Source organism: Caloenas nicobarica, chromosome 1, assembly GCF_036013445.1.
Source record: "Caloenas nicobarica isolate bCalNic1 chromosome 1, bCalNic1.hap1, whole genome shotgun sequence".
Lineage (NCBI taxonomy): Eukaryota > Metazoa > Chordata > Aves > Columbiformes > Columbidae > Caloenas > Caloenas nicobarica.
The window spans coordinates 64595544-64618220 of NC_088245.1; the positions used below are offsets into that span (position 1 = coordinate 64595544).

The following is a 22677-nucleotide window of genomic DNA, read 5'->3' on the forward strand; positions in this document are numbered from 1 at the left end:
TCCCTTGCCAAATTTCACCTTTAAAGCTCTGACTAAAAATATACGAGTTGCAAAAGAAGAGTCAAAGAAACATTTTCATATATTAAAAGCCTATTTATTACCCTGCCTTTTAAAAAAATTTTTTTTAATTCTCTAAAAGAAAAAAAGACCTTTTCAGGCTGCATTTGCAGACAGCTAAGATCATACTGAAGAAGACTATGGGAATGGCAAGTGTTCTGCAGCCCTGGTTCTAGCAGTCACTGCACTATCAGTTTTAGGCCTACAAAAGGAGTGTAAAAGCCTGTAGGGAGAGAAGTATGACAGCTTATATTAGCTGGAAACCTACACCACTGTGAACGTTCTTCTTGTCATTGCTTTTAATATGCACCCCCATAAAAGGGGTTATGAAATGCAGCAGAGTTTGTGCAGTTTCTTCTGACAAATAAACCTTTATTCAGCACTCGCTGGTACAGCAGAGAAAGGGTCCCTGCTCTGCTCGGTGAGGAGAGACACACACAGAGCTCTCCAGTCAACAGCAGTGTTGACTCTTGATTGAGACTTTCCTTATGTGGCCAGGTCTTAAAAGCCAGTGTACCAAACAGCACACAGGTTACCTAGAATAAATACCCCAGGTGGATCATGAAAAGTTGACTTGGGAGAATAAGAAACACATATCCCCTGTTAGTGAAACGGAAAAAGTGGATGTCTGTTCATTCTGCCAAGAGAAGCAAAAAACAGCTGTGCTCTTACCAGCATCCACAGCAATATCTGTACCTACCTGGTCATACTCCGAAGCTCCTGGGTACAATGGCCAGCCCAAGAACAGCTCTGCAATGACGCATCCCAACGACCACATATCAATTGCTTCACAAAACGGTAAACCGAGGATGATTTCAGGGGCTCTGCAAAGGAAGAGGTTAGAAAACATCAGCAATGGGAGCAGATCTGTGCGGCTGGCATGGGGAGCCCCACGCGGAGCATGATGCTCACGAAGCCGCCTGCTGCCAACAAGTGTCCCTGCTCCCGTGGAGCTGAGGGCACCGCCGGCCACCAGCAAAGTGTCTGCTAACCAAGCATGAGTGTCAGTGAACATTTATCCTTACGGAAGAGTCCTCTTGCAGCGTTTCACCAAGAGACAGCCCTACATTTCTCAGCAGTTTGCAAAGGAGAGAACTACCATTATTTTCATTCAGCAGGTGGGGAAATGAAGCACAAACCAAATGTTGTGGGTTCAAGGCCACCCAATTAAGGCCCCCACTCAAGGTTCTCAAGACCAGTTTGCCACCCTGTGGAGGAACCGTGTGGACTCCTTGCGGTGAAGCATCCTCCGTTCACGCAGCTCGGTGGGCTTCACAAACAGCCAGACATTAAATAATCATTACAGGACCGGTATAAAAGGATTACTGACTTTTTAAATAAATGGATGTAACCATAAAACAGAGAAGTAACATCATTAGATCTATTCGACCTAAGACTTTTCCTCAGGAGGAAGTAGCCCAGAAGCCTTTGCTTCCCAGTCTGTCCAAAGCACCTCATTAGATTTTCTCTTCCCTCCCTGCCCAAACAGCCAAAACGTGGCAGCACTCCTGCTATGCATTTACTGTCGGTTTCAGGAGATGCTCACTGAGGCACCTCTGCTCAGTGAGTTTTGATATCAGCCCTGCTGAGGAAGGAGAGGACAAGGCAAAACTTTGCTTCAGCTCTCCAGGAGGATCCCCAGCCGGGGCATGCAGGAGACACCCAAATAAGCAAAATCAGACTTAGCTCAGATTTCCACAGGAGCTTAAGGTGAGGATCATTTCACCTTTCAGCCAGGTAGAAACTGGTATCAAATCTTAGCCAGGTACTGTGCAGTTAACGGAGGGACACACACCTCAGCAAGGGGGAATTGTCCTGCTGCCTTGGGATGGTTTGAATCTTCCTTCACTGAGGCTACACAAGCTCCTGAAACTCCAGTGGCCAAGGTGAGACAAGATGAATCCTCCCCTTAGTACCCTTAAATGTGTTCCAAAAGAAACTTCTAAGTAGAATAATCAAAAGTATCTAATAAATACTGAAAACCTCGTACAAAACCCACCTCCGCACACAAAAGCCTTCCTTATTTTCCCTTCCTTAGCCCAGACTGCCACGTGCAGCTAAGTGCCATAGCTCTTATTTTACACAGGGATCACCCAAGGTTTCTCTCCTGCACTTCTTGCAGATCTTGCAACACTTCTAAAGCCTCAGCTTCTGGAGACAGGTGATGTAAAACAGAAAGAAAAACTTACTTTCCTATACTCCTCTAACTGTTAAAAAAAAAAGGCAGAAGACAAGATAAAAGAAACACACACTGCTTTAAAACTTGCGTAATTTTAAAAACAGCCTTGGGATTTCTCAGGCCATGATGCATATTTTGGGAATGCCTGGAGTTTGCTATCGAGTAAATCAAGCGCCACTATCCAGAGCTGGAAATAGGGCCCATGGTTCCCAGTTTTCCATTTGTCATCAGGATAAGATCTGACACTACTGAGATCATACTAAGGATTACCAATTGCAGTGGAAAATATTATGGTTTAATCATGTCATTACATGGTCATGTGAAGACAGGTCTTTAGCCAAGAAACCATGCAAAATGGGTAATTTTTTCCCAGGAAACAAGCAAAGGCCCCGTAGCAAGAATCCATGCCCCCTTCTTCAGCCCACAAACTTCCCCAATTTTGAGTTGACTGGTAACGACAAAAGCCCAAAACTACCTGTTCTCAAACCAGCAATGCAGAATGTAAAAACTTCAGGAAATTCTGGGATTTTATGGCTAGGATGCTTTGTGCCATTCCCACAGAAAACATACCAGAAACTTAAAAAGTGGCTACCCTTAGCCCTTCTAGCTTCATCCGTTCTTGTTTTTCTCATACCCCACTGTTCTTTAGCCTATCGTGACAAACTTTCTATTCTAACACCAATCTCTTCTTAGCAACAAGGGGTTAATTTTCCTCCTTCCCTCCCCATTCCATCATCCCTACTCACACCTAGACAAAATGCAGAGAGAAAAAGACAGCTATGGTGACCTGAATCTCATTACTATGTAAATCCTGCATTCAAAGCCATCTGCCTCTCCCTGTCTGCCTTCCACATTGTCAACGAAATGTCCCTGGTCACTAATGAGAGCTCAGCCACGCAGCGCCTGAACTTCAAATCCCTCCCACTAACTCAAGTGGAGGGAGCGGAGGGGTGGGCTATCCATGGGATATTCCCAATGTGATTTTGTGTAGAAACCTCCCTGTTCATAAAAATGACTCGCACTGCTGTCATATGCAGCACACGCCTCTTCCCCACACTTGTGCTGTCAACACCTCCAGACCCCTGCAAGAGGGGATGACCTAGAATTTGAGATTCCAAAATGTCTATTTTTTTTTTTTCCCTCATGAGTCTTTGGCTGTCCAGTGGGTTTTCCTTAAAGCTCCAGCTTCTGGAGTGCAGCAATTAGGAGAGAATTTATTTTTCACACACGAAAGAAGTTTTGCTTCTCCACTGTTGGGAAGAAAAGCACAAAACCAGTGTCTGTACCATTTAGACACATAAAAGGCAACCAAACAGAATGCCATGCATTATATTAGACCAGACCTATCATTGTAGAGAGGGGAGGTGGTGAGATAGTTTTATCTTATTTTACTTTTTTGAAAGCTGGTATTCTCATTACTCAGCCTAAACATCAGTTGCAATCTTTGCCTGTTCAGCCTCAAACGATGATAATTTTGGAACAGCGATGAGAACCCCTGTGAGGGGGGGGCCAGACTGAAGTGCTACGGTGCCCTATGTGCACCACAGCCAGCGTTCCTTGCACCTTTCTCCCAGGCTTCGCCTCACGAGTGCAATTTTTCCATGGAGAAGGAGTGGCCCTAAGACAAAAAGATCTTGTTAACTCAATTAAGCAGTCATTAAGACACCGCAAGAACCACAGGTGTTGGACACCACACAGGCTTCCAGGTTTTCAGCCAGCAGACGCCTCCCGTTTGCGGTGGAGAGGAGAGAGCTGGAGGAGCAGCGTTTTGCCGGCCCGCTGGCACCCTGCTGATGGCCAACGCCAAGCGTCTTGGTGGAGGATGCTACACGTTCTGTAATGAAACAACTCACAGATTCACAGAATCACAGAATGTTAGGGATTGGAAGGGACCTCAAAAGATCATCTAGTCCAATCCGCCTGCCAGAGCAGGAACACCCAGGTGAGGTTACACAGGAAGGCGTCCAGGCGGGTTTTGAATGTCTCCAGAGAAGGAGAATCCACAACCTCCCTGGGCAGCCTGTTCCAGTGCTCCGTCACCCTCACTGAGAAGAAGTTTCTTCTCAAATTTAAGTGGAACCTCTTGTGTTCCAGCTTGAACCCATTACCCCTTGTCTTACTGTTGGTTGTCACTGAGAAGAGCCTGGCTCCATCCTCGTGACACCCACCCTTTATATATTTATAAACATTAATGAGGTCACCCCTCAGTCTCCTCCAAGCTAAAGAGACCCAGCTCCCTCAGCCTTTCCTCATAAGGGAGATGCTCCACTCCCTTCATCATCTTTGTGGCCCTGCGCTGGACTCTCTCCAGCAGTTCCCTGTCCTTCTTGAACTGAGGGGCCCAGAACTGGACACAATATTCCAGATGAGGTCTCACCAGGGCAGAGTAGAGGGGAAGGAGAACCTCTCTCGACCTACTAACCACCCCCCTTCTAATACACCCCAGGATGCCATTGGCCTTCTTGGCCACAAGGGCACAGTGCTGGCTCATGGTCATCCTGCTGTCCACCAGGACCCCCAGGTCCCTTTCCCCTACACTGCTCTCTAATAGGTCATTCCCCAACCTATACTGGAACCTGGGGTTGTTCCTGCCCAGATGCAAGACTCTACATTTTCCCTTGTTATATTTCATTAAATTTTTCCCCGCCCAACTCTCTAGCCTGTCCAGATCTCGCTGGATGGCAGCACAGCCCTCTGGTGTGTCAGCCACTCCTCCCAGCTTGGTGTCATCAGCAAACTTGCTGATAGTACACTCAATTCCCTCATCCAAGTCATTGGTGAATATATTGAATAGTATTGGTCCCAGAACTGACCCTTGAGGCACTCCACTAGATACAGGCCTCCAACCAGACTCCGCCCCATTGACCACGACTAAAATGCCTTCCGAACATCTATCGGGCAGAAACTTCTGTATGCTCAGTTACGGATGCATAGATCCTTCTGCATGTAGACCTATATCTAACACATGGAACTCCTCTCTTTCTTAACAAATGTCAATTTTTTAAGACAAGGCGAGATCTTGACTTTAATCACATGTTGTTGCCTGGAGTTCCACAGGCAACCTTCTGCTTTCAATAGCATCTTAACTCAGTTGTTTAAAGCCTGATTTTCCTTCATCGCGATTAAATTTGTCACCTCTCACTTCATGTTCACCTGGATTGGCCTAAAGGTGAAGACAGAAGTGCCTGAATCACCTTTCTTTTAGCACAAGCTATTTTTATATCTCTTCCCTGTTCTCCCTTCTTTGCAGCAGCTTCTGGCTTCTCAGTGTTCCATTCCATGGATGTTTCAACCCTCTTCCACCGCCTGCCCCTACAACTCCTCTTCCTGACATGACTGCTTAGCAATTGGCTGAACAGACCTAGAAACAGTTAAACATAAGGATATTCCCCAGACTTCTTTTACACTATTTGCAGAATGCTTTTGCATTCCAGTCTTCCCTGAGCCTAATATTTTGTTTGCTTTTCGAGTGACACGAAACATTTCAGCAGATGTTTTATCTGGGAGATCCTCTGAGACACGCGGTCCTTTCTCCAGAGGAGCTGCAGTTAATTTAGGACATAGAATTATGTAAAAATAGTTTGTTTTTCCTTTTCCAATGTTTACTGCCTTTCAGTACAGCAGTGATCAGGCGTAATGTTGTCTGTAATCTAGATCAAGTCCCTTAAATGTTCCTCACTCTTTTCCGCAGCCTACCCCAAGCAAGTCTGTGGCATCTGCACACTTAAGCATTTCACTACTGGTTCACCACTTTTTGCAAATAATTAATACATTAAATAACTCTGGTCCTAAATTGTGCATGCAGTCCACTCCACAACTGACCCTTTTATTCCTTAAAGCACTAAGATTTAGCTCAGCAATCAGAATGATGTAATTCTCTTTTCCAAAGGGAAAGAAAACATTTCCATGTCTTAGCCAGTTCTTATGAGAGATTTCTCCATTCTGCAGTTGGTAACACTATGTAACAGGGGAAAATACCCTATTAAAGTCTGCACATCAGAGTATTGTAATTATAAATCAGAAGGACAACTCACATGGTGGCAGGTCCTCCCAGAACAGCACCGAGATTTTCAGCATATCACTCCATGGCTGCACAGGGAAGTGTTTCCATCCCAATAATATTGCTTGTTTTAACAGAACAAGGGACTGAGAGGGGATCTTATCAATGTTTATAAATATCTCAAGGGTGGGTGTCAAGAGGATGGGACCAGGCTCCTTTCAGTGGTGCCCAATGACAGGATGAGGGGTGATGGGTGCAGACTGAAACATAGGAGGTTCCGTCTGGATAGGAGGAAAAACTTCTTTACTCTGAGGGTCCCAGAGCACTGGAACAGGCTGCCCAAAGAGGTTGTGGAGTCTCCTTCTCTGGAGACATTCAAGACCTGCCTGGACACATTCCTGTGTGATCTGCTCTGGTGAACCTGCTTTAGCAGGTGGGTTGGACTGGATTATCTCCAGAGGTCCCTTCCAACCCCAACCATTCTGTGATTCTGTGAACACAGACTCACCAAACCTTTTGATGGTGGTGGGGATCAGATTTGAAACCAAGCAAATGCAACCCACTGCCAGATATCTTGGTACGTGCAGGAACATCCCCATTTACTGCTTTCTGCCAGTTTTCTGGCTGTGCATCCGCAACACCCTCAGCACAGTAATTCCAGCCTCTGGTATGAGACACACAGACAGAACAGAGAAAACTTTGCCCTCCTGCTCTCCCTCTCCCACGAGATGCCTTCCATGTCTCCCAACGAAAGGCACGTACACGCAGGCACAACCTGCTCTACAGCTCACACAGATCTCAACAGCACAGACCAAAGATTTAGAAACCACTCACCATCAACCTGCGAGAGACTGAAGAGCCCCCTCAAGAGCCCATATCTCCAGGACAGAAGCAGCCAGCCCATGGCCGCTCCACACACCTCCTACCCCTTTCCCAGACCAAATTACTCCCTTAGCCAGCAAAAGACAATCCACTCCTTGGCTCAGCGCTGGGTCTGGTAAGTCCCCCATCACCTTGGAGCCCAGCTTGAACGTGTCCATGTACACCAGAGAGCTGCTGGCACCGGGTGCCAGGGACCCAGGACATGCGGGTCCCTGTGTTGGCAGCTCCCACAGGCCCCCAGAGGCAGAAGTGCCATCTCATCATTTGCTTGCACCTCACATATGACCCCGTCCTGCTTTCAGGCCTGCCGCTGGCAGAGTATTTACTTTAGCAACCTAATTTCATTGTCTGGTGTTTCTGTCAGGAAAATTAATTACCAGTCTAGATCGCTGGCTTTTTCACCCACATATCACAGGACATTAAAAACAAATGCCAAAAAAATTCATTTCCACAGACTTGGATTCAGAGAGCTGGGCTCTTTCTGAATTTTAAAACTCCCCTGCAAACTGCCCTCCTGGGGATAATTTACCACCTCTGGTAGGGTTTCGTGGCTGAGCGTGATTGTCTCAGCAGAGTCCTTCATGGACAAGTATACACATCAGACAAAAATATAACTCAAAACTTGATACTTGCTGGCACCTTGAGCAAAGAGCACGCCTGCTTCTCGCCTTCGGGGTGACGCTTCTAGAAGAAGGTTGCGGGCAGCTGCAGGCAGCGCAGGCAGACCCACAGCGGTGCTGTCTTCTCAGCCGATAGACACAGCTCTTGTTGTCTTCTACCCGTTAGTCTCACCTGCCAAGGCCTGAGTGCTTCGGGAAGCAGCAGCTTTCACATCTCCACCCAGAAAGCCCTGGGCAGAGGCAGAAGCCAGACCCCCCAGCCCAAACAAGCACCCACTGACCGGCTGCGTGCCCAGGGCTTGAGCCCTCTCAGCGCTCGTGCTCTCCCACACGCCAAGATGCCTCCTGTGGGGAGGAGGAACTGCATCCTTCACGTGTCCTACAAAGGGGCTTTTATTCAAGCGATGGGGCTCCATCTTCCTCCCAGCTGAACCCTTTCTTTGGCATCTTTATGGACTCTTTCTCACACCTCTTCACTTGACCCTTCTGGATTTTGTGGAGGTATCCACGTTTTATTGCTGTATGCTGTACCATGTAGACTACCTTTACCTCTTAGTTAATGGAGATGGAGAGCATGCAGCATCTTGTTTTGTCCCTCTGTACCTCTCCGATCCCAAATCACTTCTTAACTGCAGGGCTGCAAAAGCAGACAGACTCATATTCTGAGAGTAAAAGGTAATAATTGCTATTTCCCTTGCCCCCCCACCTCTCCACTCACACAGACACCGGGAAAGGATGCAGACATCTAATGCAATGACCCCCAGACTCAAGTCCTTCCTCGACTCCAGGGCTGGGCAGTTGCAGACTTCCCACCTGTGAAAAGTCCAGCCATCAGGGCCAGCGCTTAGCACCTACAAGCACCAGTGTCTCCTGCTCGCTTGCTCCCCGTCCCGTGCAGCGGGCAGGAGAGCAGCTCCAGACTCCACCTGTACCATTCCCAGATAAGGAGAGCCAGGCTTACTGTCGTTGCTGGCTTTGCTGTGGGATCTCTGCATTTCTCCTGCATCCCTGAGCTCTGGAGTTTGCTCGGGCACTCAGCTGAAGCCCATACAGAAATGGTACAGCTTTGCAGACTTCTCACTAGAGCCCAAAGGACTGCTGTGATCTCTGGACTGTGTTGGGAAGCACCAATCCAGCAGAATTGCAGCAAGGGACAGCGCTGGGCATCAGGTCTCATTCCAGAACATGCAGGCACACCATGCCTTTCAGATTCCAGCATAAAGTTCGGACTCCAGAGAGTTTAGTTAACACAAGGATATTAATGAGAGAGGGAAAGGGCCATTGAGGAATGTCACCCGGCGTTTACCTACAAAGATGTTTTGGTTTGAGTTGTAAGGATGGACAGTGCCTCTGACGAGTGTACTAACATGCTTCCTATTTCACATGTCAAGCACAGTGACACTTTCTGGAAAGGACTGGGGGTGTAGCTGGAGCCATTTCCATCGCTGTCAGGCCACCAGCACAACCACCACTAGAGGGTAGCTCCAACACTGCATTGCTCACGTTGCCCTCGCCCATCCCTCAAGATTAGTTTGCAACACATCAAAAAATATCTGTATCAGCTCAGAGGACTGGAAGCTGGATCCACTCAGCCTTCCGTGATGGTTTATGTTACAGGACACAAATATAAACTGGAGGCTGGTAACAAGTGAGGTACCGCAGGGGTTTATCCCAGGACGGGTCTTGTTTAACATCTCTATCACGGACATGGGGGAGGAGGCAGAGTGCACTCCCCTCCAGTTTACAGGTGATGACAAACTGGAGTGACCTGGCGATGTGCTTGAGGGCAGGGCTGCCAACCTGAGGGACCTGGAAAGGAAGGAGGTATGGGCCAACAGGAACCTTCTGAAGCGCAGCCAGGACAAATGCTGAGTCCTACCCCGGGACGAATAAGCTCTGGTGACAATACCTGCGGAACCGCTCAGCAGGAATGGCCATAAGAAACTTAACTTGGGGGACAGTGGGTAGAAACGAGGACCCTGGCAGCAGCTGGACCAATGGCCTCCCCGGAGCAGGGCCAGCAGACCAAGGAATGTGATGACCCACCTCCAGCCACATTTGTGAGGCCACATCTGGATACCATGTTCAACCTGGGGCCCCCCAGTGCATGGGCAAACTGGAGCAGCCTCAGTGAGGGGACAGATAGCCATGGGGGACCTGACAGCAGCCTGTCCCCTTCTCCTCTGCCACATGGAGAAGACGGTGCCAGGCTCTCTGCTCAGGTGGGCAGGAGGAGGTAGAGATGATAAACATAAACTGAAACAGGGAAGGTTCCTACTGGAGACAGGGAAAACACCTCCACTGTGCAGATAATGAACCACCGGCACAGGCTGCTCTGAGAGGCTGTGCAGTCGCCATCCTTGGAGGCTTTCAAGACCTGACAAGACAAAGCCCTGACCTTGATCTCATGGCTGAGCCTACCTTGAGCAACAGGTTGGGCTAAATGACCTCCTCAAACCCCCTCCCACCTGAGCTACTCTGTCTCTATACGGTGCAGCAACCATACACTTGTCAATAGGAAGGTCACCACAATCCTCCTACATCCAGGCAAAACACTACATAGCCGGGAGTGTACAGATGCACGTCCCAGGGTGTTTGTAGCAAGTGTACACACGGAGTTCTACCTGTCTTTTAAAAACAGAGAGCAAGTGACACAAGAATTCCTTCCAGACTTGATTGGCATAATTATCAAACAAGCCTGGGGAGCCAAACATTACTAAGGGTATTTCATAGCAAATAAATCACAGAAGCAGACTAAACTACCCGCCCCTTGACACTGCTCATGTTCCACCAGGGTGCTGACTGGGAAGGCTGAAAAATACTCCAGAGGATGGTGTCAGAGGCTGACAGGGTTAGTCTGGACCCCAGGAACTAACCTGCTCCCTCCCTGCCCTGATATCGGACCAGCCATGCCCATGTCACTCCTGGCAAGCATTCAGCTGGTCTTACAGACCTCCCATAGTGTAGCACCCATAAACTTTGCTGTGCCCCAAAGGACGTCACCCCTTGTAATTTTAAGGAATAATATGGCTGTGCATAGCTGACTTTATGTCATGCTTAATTACAACTTCTTGTCAATCGGGCATCTGTGTAATACATCTATGGAAATACATATGGAAAACCTAACTGAATACATCTCACTTGACTTTGCCTTCTGCCAGGGTGTTCATCCTCCCCATCTTCACCCTTCCTTGGCCTCAACACATATTCAGTACCTATAGCCTTGTCTCTTTTTCTCTCCTGCTTCCCTCTGCCTTGTTTTTCTGCCTCATCTCTTCTGCTCTCTTCCTGTGCGCCTTGTAGATGAAGAGAGAGGTTGACATCACGCGCAGGAGCTCTGAAACCCCCTACCCCCGTGGAGGGGTGCACACCACGCGCCTGCAAACACAGCCCTTTGCTGCTACGAGGGTGACATGGGCATGTGTGGATCACGTCCATCCATCTGTAAAAATGGGGTGTCACACAGAAACTCACACGCCAGGCACCCCAATGGGATCTCAGTGCTCACCATGACCGTCAGCACAATGGTCTTGGGAAAAGCAACTTCCACGCGTAATCCTGGAAGAGTTTCAAGCCCAGCACACTAGCGTACTCCACGCACTTCCCATCGCTACACACCTTTCTTGGGATTAAGAAGGCGGGATTCAGCCATGAACAAAGCCTGGGTTTAAGTGAGGAGGGAAGGGTCCCTGCCAGAGGGCTCTGAGCCACTCTGTTCTCCTATATATGTTGCATATATATACACTCAATTTAGGTTAGGGCCTGAAAGAAAACCTCCTGCTCTCTTCAACAAGAGCATGCGAGCAAACATCTGAAGCCCCGAGCTGGAGAGGGCAGCGCAGCTGTTTGTGGAAACAAGACAAAAGATTTAGAAACAGTTGCTTTTTTTCCCCCTCTCCCGTGTCAGGCTGTTTACAGAAACCAAGGGATGAAATTTTGCAGACAAAAGCACTGAGAGCAGCCTGTCAGTCTCAGAGGGAGGGAGGGAGAGGGAGAGGAAGGGGAGCGTAGGCTTCTTTCAGGATTATGGATCATTGCTAAATTGCTCTATCAATTATTAAACCCATCACTCAAAGCGCAGTAACCAAAATATAGCAGATAAAGCCTTTCTCATCCACTCTCTACCAGCTGCTCTCCTCCTCCTAAAGCCAGAGGGGAATGAAAATTCCCGTAGTTTATATTTTATAAACATCATTTTCTCTGTGCCTTGAAAATAAAAGCTTTTTCGGACAAGGTACAGTAGAACTGGGCCCGTGGCAGGAAGATATTAAAGGAGGACTCACCCTTTCAATTAACAGACCCAAGGAATAAAGGAAAATCTCTCCCATCAATATGATTTCTTAGCGCCGACAGGTTAAAACATTTGTCTGTGGATAAATGCAGAGGCAGGCCCCAGCCACCGGTAGCCGCCAGTTGCCATTTGCCTTTGCTGCTGGGCAGATCCGAGATCCAGCGGCAGGGTGGGTACGGTCCCGGGAAAGGATGGGACGCGGCCAAGCGGCACTTGGCATTCGGTCTGGCCAGTGGCTCTGCGGAGAGAAAAACCGCAAATAGACACCCAGGATGAGAGAGGAAGCCCTGGGTGGGCAGTGCCCGCAGGGAAAGAGGAGGACCAGGACCTGACATCCAGTTGGAACGGCTGCCACGTGGCTGCTGATGTCTGAGTGCACAGGGGCTTTTAGCAGCCCGACACGTGCTGGCTGGAGGCTGCGGCTCCAGTTCAGTAAAACCCTTCACCATGTGCATCACCTGAAACAAAGATGTGCCCGAGTCCCAGTGAGGGCTCCGGATGCAGCTAAAGTTAGGCAAACATTTAAGTGTCCTGCTGAATCTGAATCTGCCAGCAAGTCCTTGTTGCACTTGAGCTGGAAATCTTAAGTGGCAAGAAAAGCTATTAAGCCTGATAATGGAAAAGGAAAGCCAGGTCCTGGGTCAGCCAAGAGACACACTAAGCTTGTCCCAGCCAGAAGCGCATCTTTGTACATCCCTGGAGGAAGCCCTACTGGGCTGATCTCAACCATGCCCATCTCTTCAGACTTAGAAATGCAGGACCCTATGAACTTCAGAGGAGGTGCAAAACGCTGAGCACCACGACCATCGCCGTCGGGGGTCGGCAGCTCCACACTGACCCAGACGTGCAGGAACATGCACGGGCGGGGGTGATGTAATCACAGCTACATTCAGCACAGCGTGACCCTTGGTTGTTCTCCGAAACAAAGGGTAATGCATGGTGGGGAGGGCTGGGGCTCTTCCCAGGTTGTGGAAGAAATCAGAGAATAGAAAAATCATAATTTGAAAACAAAAGCCCTGTCCATGCCAGGCACTGAATGGATGAGCTGCAACGTATTGGGTGCGGAGATCCCCTGAAGGAGGCATCTGATCAGGAGGGGAAGAATGACAATTATGCGCTCCCATTCATGCCACCGCAATGAAAGCATAATTCTGACTCCACTTTCTGACCCTCAGTGTGCAATTTATGCAAATCCAAACTGCTCTCACTTCCCTCAGAGCCAAATGTCCACCAATGCCAGAGACGGCTCTAACTTTTTGTTTTCCTTTTCAGATCTATTGTTTTCACTGTTGAATGCTTAAGACCTTTTGTTGTTGCTGTTGCGTTTCTTTGGAAATGAAATAACTTAAAAAAAACCAAGAAACAACAACAACAAAACCAAAGCGCACAGAGACAGTCAAGAGTTGGCTTATCATCTCTGACGGCTTCCCATTCTGCTATGCTCAGCTCCATCCCAACCTCTTATCATTCCAGCCCAGATCCTGCCACGTATCGGCCAAGTGAATGAAGCTCCTTGCGTCTGATCTGTAATGTTTCCCCGAGACTTTTGTTCACAGCAAATACGGAAAGTTGCACCAAGCTGCATGGTGGCTTTATGGGATTAGTCCAGATACTGAGCCAACTGCCAATATAAAGCTCCAAATTACTTCTACCCCTGGCAAACACGGATACAAACCAGACTGAGGCCATGATCTTAAGATTGGTTTCACAGAGCAAGTAGCGGGTCTGAGGCTAAAAATATCAAATTACTGCAGTCTCTTTTATTTTTTTTCTTTTAGTCATGTCTACTGGCCACTTTTTTTTAATTAGAAAAATACAAAGATGAAAATAAAGTACTTATCCTGCCTGCTCCTCGGAGAAAGGAGCATTGCCCTTATCTCTGAAGAGCCATGCAGATTTAATATTATTATTAGCAGCAACTGTTTGTATTTCTGTAGCATGTAGAAGTCGTGGTGGAGACTGGAGCCCCATAATGCTAGACGCTAAAAGACGATGTGCTAAGGGACTGCATCTGCTCCAGATGATCTAAGGCGATGTGTGGTGACAGGGGAACAGATTGGTGGAGCACTTCGCCCAAGATCACATGGAGAGAGCGCAGCAAAGCCAAAAAGAGAAGTGAGGTCCTTGCGAACAGTGTGGCACATCTATTAGGCCACAATGTCTTATGATATTTGGGAACAGCAATAATAATACATGGATTCCAAGCTCTTTCAAAAGAGATGGGTATTACTGAGGCAAAGCAGATTTTGAGGTGAAATGACCTGTAAACGTCACCCAGCAAGACAGCATGTCGGGAACAGCTCACGAAACCCAAGGCCTGCTTTAATGCCCTGCCGGGTGAGCTGCAGCATCCTGCTTACGCTGTGAGGACCTGTCTGGTCTACAAACAAGTTTTAGGAAAAGCCTGAGAATACCTGCCCACCCGCACGTGGAGGTACACGTGGCTGGGAACAGCAGGGACACCCCGGAGCTGCCCCAGCTGGTTATTCCTGATGCAAATTTCCACCTTTAACTCAAGCCCTACTTGAATCAACACAGCCACAGAGTGACCCGCGGAGCAGGTGACAACAGCCCCCTGTACAAACGGCACGGCACAGCATCGTGGAAGAACATTCCTCCTCCACAGAACTGCAGAAACACAAGCCCACTTGAAAATTAACTTATTTTTACTGTATTTACACTAGGGCTAAAATCTGGAAGGCTTAAGCAGGGCCCTACGATACTAGAATCATAGAACAGTTTGGGCTGGAAGGGACCTTCAAAGCTCATCTAGTCCAACCCCCTGCCATGAGCAGGGGCATCTTCAACTAGATCAGGTTGCTCAGAGCCCCGTCCAGCCCAGACTTGAATGTCTCCAGGGATGGGGCATCGACCACCTCTCTGGGCAACCTGGGCCAGGGTTTCACCACCCTCATTGCAAAAAATTTCTTCCCCATGTCTAGCCTGAATCTCCCCTCCTTTAGTTTAAAACCATTACCCCTTGTCTTAGGTGCTGTAAAAAAGCATAAGAAAACAGGCCCTGTCCTAAAAGACTCGCGACCTAATTTGGGATCTCTCATCACACTGGAAATATGAACTCTAGCATCGGCTAAGCTGGGATGAACAACCAAACCTGCACAAAATACAGTCCCTGGCCCATTGGAGTGACCACTGACAGTCTGGACGCTGCAGCCGATGGGGACAGGAGCGAGCCCACGGATGGGAGCAGCCCCGCTGGGAAGCCCCAGCAGCCTGGGCTGCTGGTATCCCACCGTCGGTTACGTAAAGGGTACGGTAAAGTGAGGCTTAAGCAAATCTGCAGGAAGGACAAAGGATCAGTGCTAAAATCTCAGGCTGCTGAAGACACATGGCCGCCCTTAACAAGCCAGCACACAAACACCCTTCCAGCACACAGAGCGTGTGGACCTCAGCATGGCCTCCTGCGAGGGGCAGAGAGCTGGACCTGATGATCCTTATGGGTCCCTTCCAACGTGAGATATTGCATGATTCTGGTAAATGCCTGAGGTTCTTGAGCACAAACCTGAGCACTGAAGGGTAACCAGGTACCCCCTGCTCCTCATGGAGCCCTGGGCACAGTGATGGCAGCAAGCAGCACTCCAAGACTTTGGAGGGACCAGTGCCTTGTCTACAGCTCCCCCCATAACCACATCTCCCACCTCAGCTCCCTTAGTCCCTGCCCTTCCCTCCGCCTCCTCCCACCATCCCCACCAGCCCTTGCTCCACTTCAAAACTCCACTCGGCTCACCTGCTCACTCCAAACACCAGTTTATTTCCTCCTTCCCCATCCTTCCTGCTAGGTCTCACCCTTCCCGGGCTGAAGGCCTGCTGGTCCGGTGCCTCAGGAGCAAAAGGATGGACAGGGCAAGCCCCAAACACCGTCCCTGGAATGGTGTTTTCCATGAATGCTTCCTGCTGCCACCCACACCTCATCTCACACAGGGATGGGGGCTACCACATTTTAGGGCCAAAGACTGCAATTCCCCAGCTGTCCAGATGTGGAAGAGAGCCCTTGCATCTGTTTGCAGAGGAACAACTCTGACTTCAACCTTTAATGCCACATATCTTACAGGAGCCGTACAGAAAACCAGAACACAAGCAGGAATGCACACATGGTGTGCAAATAGTCCCGAAGGAACCATGATGCTTGCAGGGAGAAAGGCAATGCTTCAGAAGGAAGACTTTTAAAAGAAAAGTCTTCTGCAAAGTTAGGTTCATTTCTTTTTTAAAACCATCACATGGAAAATTCAATTGTTCTCCAACGCATCTCTGTACCAAATCAGGAGACTAAATTCAACCATTAAAGTGTGAAGCTGATGAATTTAAATCCATAGTAAGTGCAAATTTCAACACAATTTTAAGTAAGGAGTCGCTCCCAACACCTTCATAACATGTCAACACATACTCATATATTTGTTTCTGGGACTCTTCAAATGTCTGCTTTTACAGTTTCATTTTTTTCTTGCCAAAACAAATTCTTAAAGCTATCCCGATGTTCTGAAAAAATATAAACATTTCCCACATGTTAAAATTTTAGGTGGCCATGATACAAATTTTGGAGACACAAAACCTGTGGAAAAAAACATCATACAAAAGAAACTTTTCCTCCTCTTCACCATACACAAGGGGAATTTGGAACAATTCCCATCTGATTAATTTTAACTTGTAAATTGTCCTTGGATCGCACTGCAGTACGGATGTCATTTCTTAATTCGACTGTTTTGCAAGTAGCCAGTACTGTCCTTGTAAAGGGTGAAGAAATCCCCATATATCAGGAGTGCTTTTGGCTTAGGGGAAGTTCAGTCATCACTCCAGAAAAATAAATACAAGAATCAAAAGTACTTCCCAGGACATGAAGGCAAAGATCCACCCTTTCTTGAAAGAAAGGGCTCTCATACCAACATTCGTATCTTCAATTATCATGATTGCATGTAACCATTTAGACCTCTGCTAAGTCAACTGGAGGGTTCAAGAAGCTTTCCTGGCATTCTTTATATTTTTCACATGTCCCAATTTTATCTGGCATCTATCATATGCTTCTCCCCAAAATGCCTGAACTGAATCATCTTCCTCCTGACAGAGGAGTTTGGGGTCCCTAAACTTGGCTGCAGCTCTCAGAAACCTCATCGCTTGAGGGCTGTGTTTGAAATTACTGAAAACGGGATAAGTTTGGCTTTGATATGTAAGACCAGAGTACATTCAAGCAGCAGGGCATGCAAATGGACCAACACCTCCCCTTAGAGACACTTTCACCCAGGCCTGTGCCACCAGTTGTAAGCCCATGAATTTATCACCTCAACATCTTGGAGCTTCCCCATCCCTCCACCAAAACACCTCAGGGCACCTCTTTGGTTTCATCACCTCCTTCACTGCACCCTTCCCCACCTCTGTCCCCGCAGCTCTCCCAACACCCATTTTAGCTGTGGGAAGTGGTCTTTTTGGTTTAACCTGGACCGCAGCAGAGCCGGTGCCGCTGCCCGCACCACCATGGGCAGGCAGCTCCAGCTGGGCGGTGGGAGGCCGGAGCAGCCCCTGCCCGGGGGGCAGCTCATCACCCGCCACACCATTTACTACCAACACGCAGCAATATTTAGGGCGCAATAATAAGGTGGTACATGAGCGCTTTACCAACAAATAAGACGGGGAGGGGAATAAGTGTATTTCCCCTGTTATTCTAAGGAGAGGTTCACCAAAAGGTTAGCGAGAAAACAATGTAAGGCCATCGATCACAGGGACAGCTAGGCTAGAAAGGTTACCGTGTGTTCCAACCTCATTTTTCACATCCATAATTACCCCGCCGCTTCTCCTCACGTCCCACCCATCGCCAAACACCAAACGCAAACCACTGCTGCTTTATTAATTATATATTTTGTTTATGCTCGTTGTTACCGCCTCACAACACGCCACGGTGGCTGAAGGATGAAGTGGCACAACTGTGATGCCCGCAGAGCCGCGTGGCCGGGGGAAGGCAGCTTGGGGGCTTCAGTTCTTCAACTGAGATCTGCCCTCCCTTCACCCAGTGTGAGGAGCTGCCACCTCCCAGGGGAGGTCGAGGTGGGATGGAGGTAGGAGGGATGCGGGTCTTTACATCCGCCCACGTGAGACAGAGAAGCAAGGTGGGGGTGCGCAAGGGAAGGCCATTTGCGTTTATGAAGGGCTGAGATTTGCTTTCGGACCTTCGTCCGACTGAAACAAAATTCCAATATTGCTGAATATATTCAGCACCTTCCAAAGTGCAATCCTACTCTGAATGGTGCTCATCTAAAAACGGCACCACCAGGCTCCTTGTTTACTGTGTCTCCCTGATGCCTCATCTGAACTTCTCCATTTAAAAGAAGAATGGCTCTTCTTAAAAAATTTTTAATTTTGTTTTAACTTAATCTACCAGTCCAGCAGACCCAACCAAAGCTTTGAGAGCCACTCTGGACTAATTTCTTCCGCATTTATGCATGTAGACACAGGCAGCTAAATTAGAGTTATGCAGAGATAGGCATGGGAAGTGCAAGGCAATGATTTGAAGACAATGAATTCGCAGGGAACTCGGTATGTTTCCACTGAAAGTACAGCATCATGTTTCTGATGCAGGGAAGCCTGAGAGCCTTTCTGATTTTTTTTTACCTTTTTCTTTTTCTTTGGGGAAACCTAACATAGCTTCCTTTGAGAACCTGCATTCACCATTTTCTTCCTTCTGCAGTATTTCTGGATCCAGGCTTCTCAGTTGTAGAATAATAGTAAATATGTATAAAATAAGGAAAACTGCTGCAGCAGCAATAATAGTGAGAAGTATTTTAAGCCCTAGATCTGAGAACTACTTCCTCTCTTGTTTTTTTTTCTGTACCACCAGAAATGATAATTAATTCATTATCTAACAATACTAAACCACTTATTTTCTAATTGTAACCATATCTGCAATAGAACTCTACGTTGATGCAAAGTGGAATAGAAAAAAAAAAATTGCTGACAAGAGCGAAAAGCTTGCACGATGAAAGTCACGCAATGATGCAAAGTTGTATGCATGTCCCGTTCTGGACCCCAGAAAAGTTCACATCCGTTGAATGCCTATGACGAGAGAATCACCCTGGAAGACCCACTACGAGGAGTCTCAAGCAGAAATAATATACAGAACTTCTCTTGAGAAAGAAACCTAGAAAGGTGAGAGCTTTTGCAGTGCCTTTGAGGCTGCTGAGCTCTGAGCTGCTCACCTTAGGATCCTGATGGAAAATTAGGCACAAGTAGGATCCAGAAAAAACAAGGAGGTGTAGGTCTCCTTCACACTGCCAAGGACAACCAAAAGCACGGCACCTGCAGCCCTCCAAGGATAACTCGCTGTATCGAATGTCACCATGCTCAACCACCCCAAAATGCTCGAATGTGTTTCCAAATGTTTGTGAAGGGGTCAAAAACCAGCAACAAAAAAACACCCAAAAAACCCAAATCCCAAACCAAACCAAACCAAAACAAAAAAAAAACCCCAAACCAAAAACCCAAACACAAAAAACTCACAGAGCCTCAGCGCATCCCTAAAGCTTTATTTCTGAGTTGGATCCACAACAAACAGTGGAGAGGATGCTGGAAAAAACCCACAATGGACCACAACAGACATTGGTTCCCACGTTCCAGAGGTTCCACACAAAACCTCTCCCCTCCACATGCTGCGAGAGCCAAACCGTTTCTCAGCCAGACTCCCCGCTCCCAATGCCCATGAGCACACACTGTGTTCAGATGAGGTGTCCTTCAGCCAAGCCCTCAGGAAAGCAGCACGGGATGGCCGTGACCTGCCACCTTCAGCGTTGACCATGGCACAGATGTTCCAGCTACAGGCACCTCTAGTTTGGCTCTCACCCCCTCTTTATAGTTCCCCCCTCCCCTCAATGGGATATCTCATTACCGAACCCTTATGGTGCTTCACACTGCACCCCTGTGACCAGAGGTGATGCCAGCACCTCTGCCAGGCCTGGCTGGTGGCTGAGATCAAGGGAAAACCCATGCAGAATCATAGAATCATTTTGGCTGGAAAAGACCCTCAGGATCATTGAGTCCAACCATTAACCTACTCTGGCACTAAACCATGTCCCTAAGAACCTCATCTATGCGTCTTTTAAACACCCCAGGGATGGCGAATCCACCACTTCCCTGGGCAGCCTGTTCTAATGTCTGACAACCCTCTCCATGAATAATTTTTTCCTAGTATCCAACCTGGCGCAACTTGAGCCCATTTCCTCCTGTCCTATCACTTGCTACTTGGAAGAAGAGACCAACCCCCTCCATGCTACAACCTCCTTTCAGGCAGTTGCAGACAGCGATCAGGTCTCCCCTCAGCCTCCTCTTCTCCAGGCTGAACAGTCCCAGCTCCCTCAGCCGCTCCTCATCAGACTTGTGCTCCACCAGGAGCACTGTTTTTTTGCATCAATGCCCATCCTGCACACAACGAAGGCACAGAAGTCAGAGCTACCATTGGTACAAAACCTGAATTGAGCTGCAGAAAGGCAGCCAGACCTTATTTGAAGCCAACAGAGTAAGAGCCGCCTCCACCCCCTGGGGGCTGTGCTCTGTGCCCTCCTCCTCTCCACACCCCTTGGGCTGACTTCTCCTGAGTCAGACCTGGTTTATAGGGATGTTCTTTCATCCCATGAAGGGGGCCAGTGTCAGCACAGTGCTAATCCTCCCCTGAATCCAAGAGGCAATGTTTACTTGTCCCATCATCAGCAGGACTGACATTGTACCCAAGTACAGTTTGCTGGACCAAGGGGAAGGAGAACTGGACCAGATGTCTGAAGCTTCTTGTTTTGACAACGCCTACAAGATCCTCAAGGACATCAAGAGATGAATAGGAGTGCCCTTATTGTGTTTTTAAGGTAATTTCTGCGAAAATTTGAGGATCTCATGTGTGATCAATTTTAAAGATCTAAAATTGAATGATGGGAATTTTCTTCCCCTCCTGATTAAACCAATTTACAGTCTTTTCAGGTTAATGCTCTACCTACAAGCTGGGGTATACGTGTTGCAGGACCTTTCTTGGTCGTTTCTTTGAATTCCATTGTTTATTTATTTGCTAGAGAAACAAAGAACAACCAACCAACACAGTACAGAGCCGCATGCTCTCAAGTGGAGCAACAGCTGCAGACCCTCCAGGATTCAGATGGGCCCTCTGAGGATCCATCTCACTCACTTTCAGAAAAATCTCTGCTTTTCCACTCTTCCTTGCAGCAGCAAACTAGCTGAGGGAAGGATTAATTAGCTGATGTTTGTAAAGCCCTTTGAAGATGAAAAGTGTTATTTTTATTTTCAAGTCTCGCCAAAGGAAAAAAAAAAAAAAAAGGAAAATTAGAAGAGGCCAGAGAAAGACTTTTGCCATCTCCTACAGACAGGGGTCTCAGGACTGAGCTCCTGTACAGAGACACTCCTCCAACAGAACACATTCACTGGCAAGCTGACACTGCAGCCCTCCCTTCCCCTGGGGCATGCATTAACAGGGTCTCTGCCCAGCTGCCTATTTTCGTGAAACATGTAGAACTCAATACCGATGAGACCTCTCCCCCTGCATTAGATTTGCTTGAATTTGTCCACTGGATTCAAAAGTTAAGGGGAACACAGCAGCAGTGTGATCACACACATCTCATTTCCTTAGAAAAGCAGACTAAAAACAAACGAGGAAGGCCCTTGAATACAGATGCGGAACCTAGGTGGGCTATTTTTTCCTGAGGTGTAAATTACAGAAGTGATTTATCTTTTTTAAACACTCTGCACCTACGGTTGGAATTTCTGTATGCCACTTTTTGCTGTTGTTGATTATTTGTTTGGTTTTGTTTGGGTTTTTTGTACTCCTCGTGTCCTCGGCATCACGAGGATGCACTCAAATCAGAGGCACGTTGTGGTGCCAGACAAGGTTTCCCTGGCAGCTGGAGAGCAACAAGAAGCTTACAGGTGGGTGCCCTGCTCTAGGAAGACAAAAATAGCAAGAAGACACATAGGATTGCAATGTATTAGCAGGGTTGTGCTTAACACCTAAGACAAGGATGACAAAGAACTGTTACCGGTCAGCCCTGAAGTGAGCTGGCAACCCAGAAGCGGAAGACTTTATGGTGTGCAGCCCATTACAGCTCATTCAACTCTACGCTCTCATCGAAATTTCATGACCACCAAAAATAAACAGGATGCTAGCTTTGAGTTACCTTGTTAGATAACACCTAGATCTTAATGATGATGTCTAAACATCCAGCTCCAGATATGTTCATTCCCCTGCGACCAGGGCTAGCAGCATCTGTCCTGAGTCTGTTTTCACCTGTAGAACCTTTCATTGCTCTCAGCTCAGCAAGGCACAACATGCAAGAGCTGTGAGGTCCTGCACAAAAACAGCCATCTGGTGAAGGGGCAGGAAGAACCGGTTAAAAACAGAGTAGCTCCACCATATGGAGAAAATAATTCCGTTGGGCAGTGTAGGAAGAAGCAAACCCTATTATAATAATTGTGTTGCCAAGTAATGTTGCAGACTTGTTTTTCCCCTCACGGCTTCTGCACTGATTAGGAACAGAGCTTCCCCCATAATGTGGCACCATCCCCACAGCAAGATCAAACTGTTCCCCCAGGCGACTCGTGGGATTACCAGGTTACCACCAAAATGTCTAAATCGTGAACTCAGCACAGGGACAAG

At 47.8% G+C, this 22677-nt stretch overlaps 1 protein-coding gene across 2 annotated transcripts in view; it reads right to left on the reverse strand.

Annotated features, from left to right (window-relative positions):
• The window catches only part of HIPK2 (homeodomain interacting protein kinase 2), a 141603-nt gene that overhangs the window by 41261 nt on the left and 77665 nt on the right, over positions 1 to 22677 (reverse strand). For both annotated transcript variants that reach the window (XM_065651940.1, XM_065651930.1), the window contains exon 3: positions 758 to 881. In XM_065651940.1, coding sequence (XP_065508012.1) covers positions 758 to 881 — 124 coding nt within the window. The remainder of the gene's footprint in view (positions 1 to 757; positions 882 to 22677) is intronic.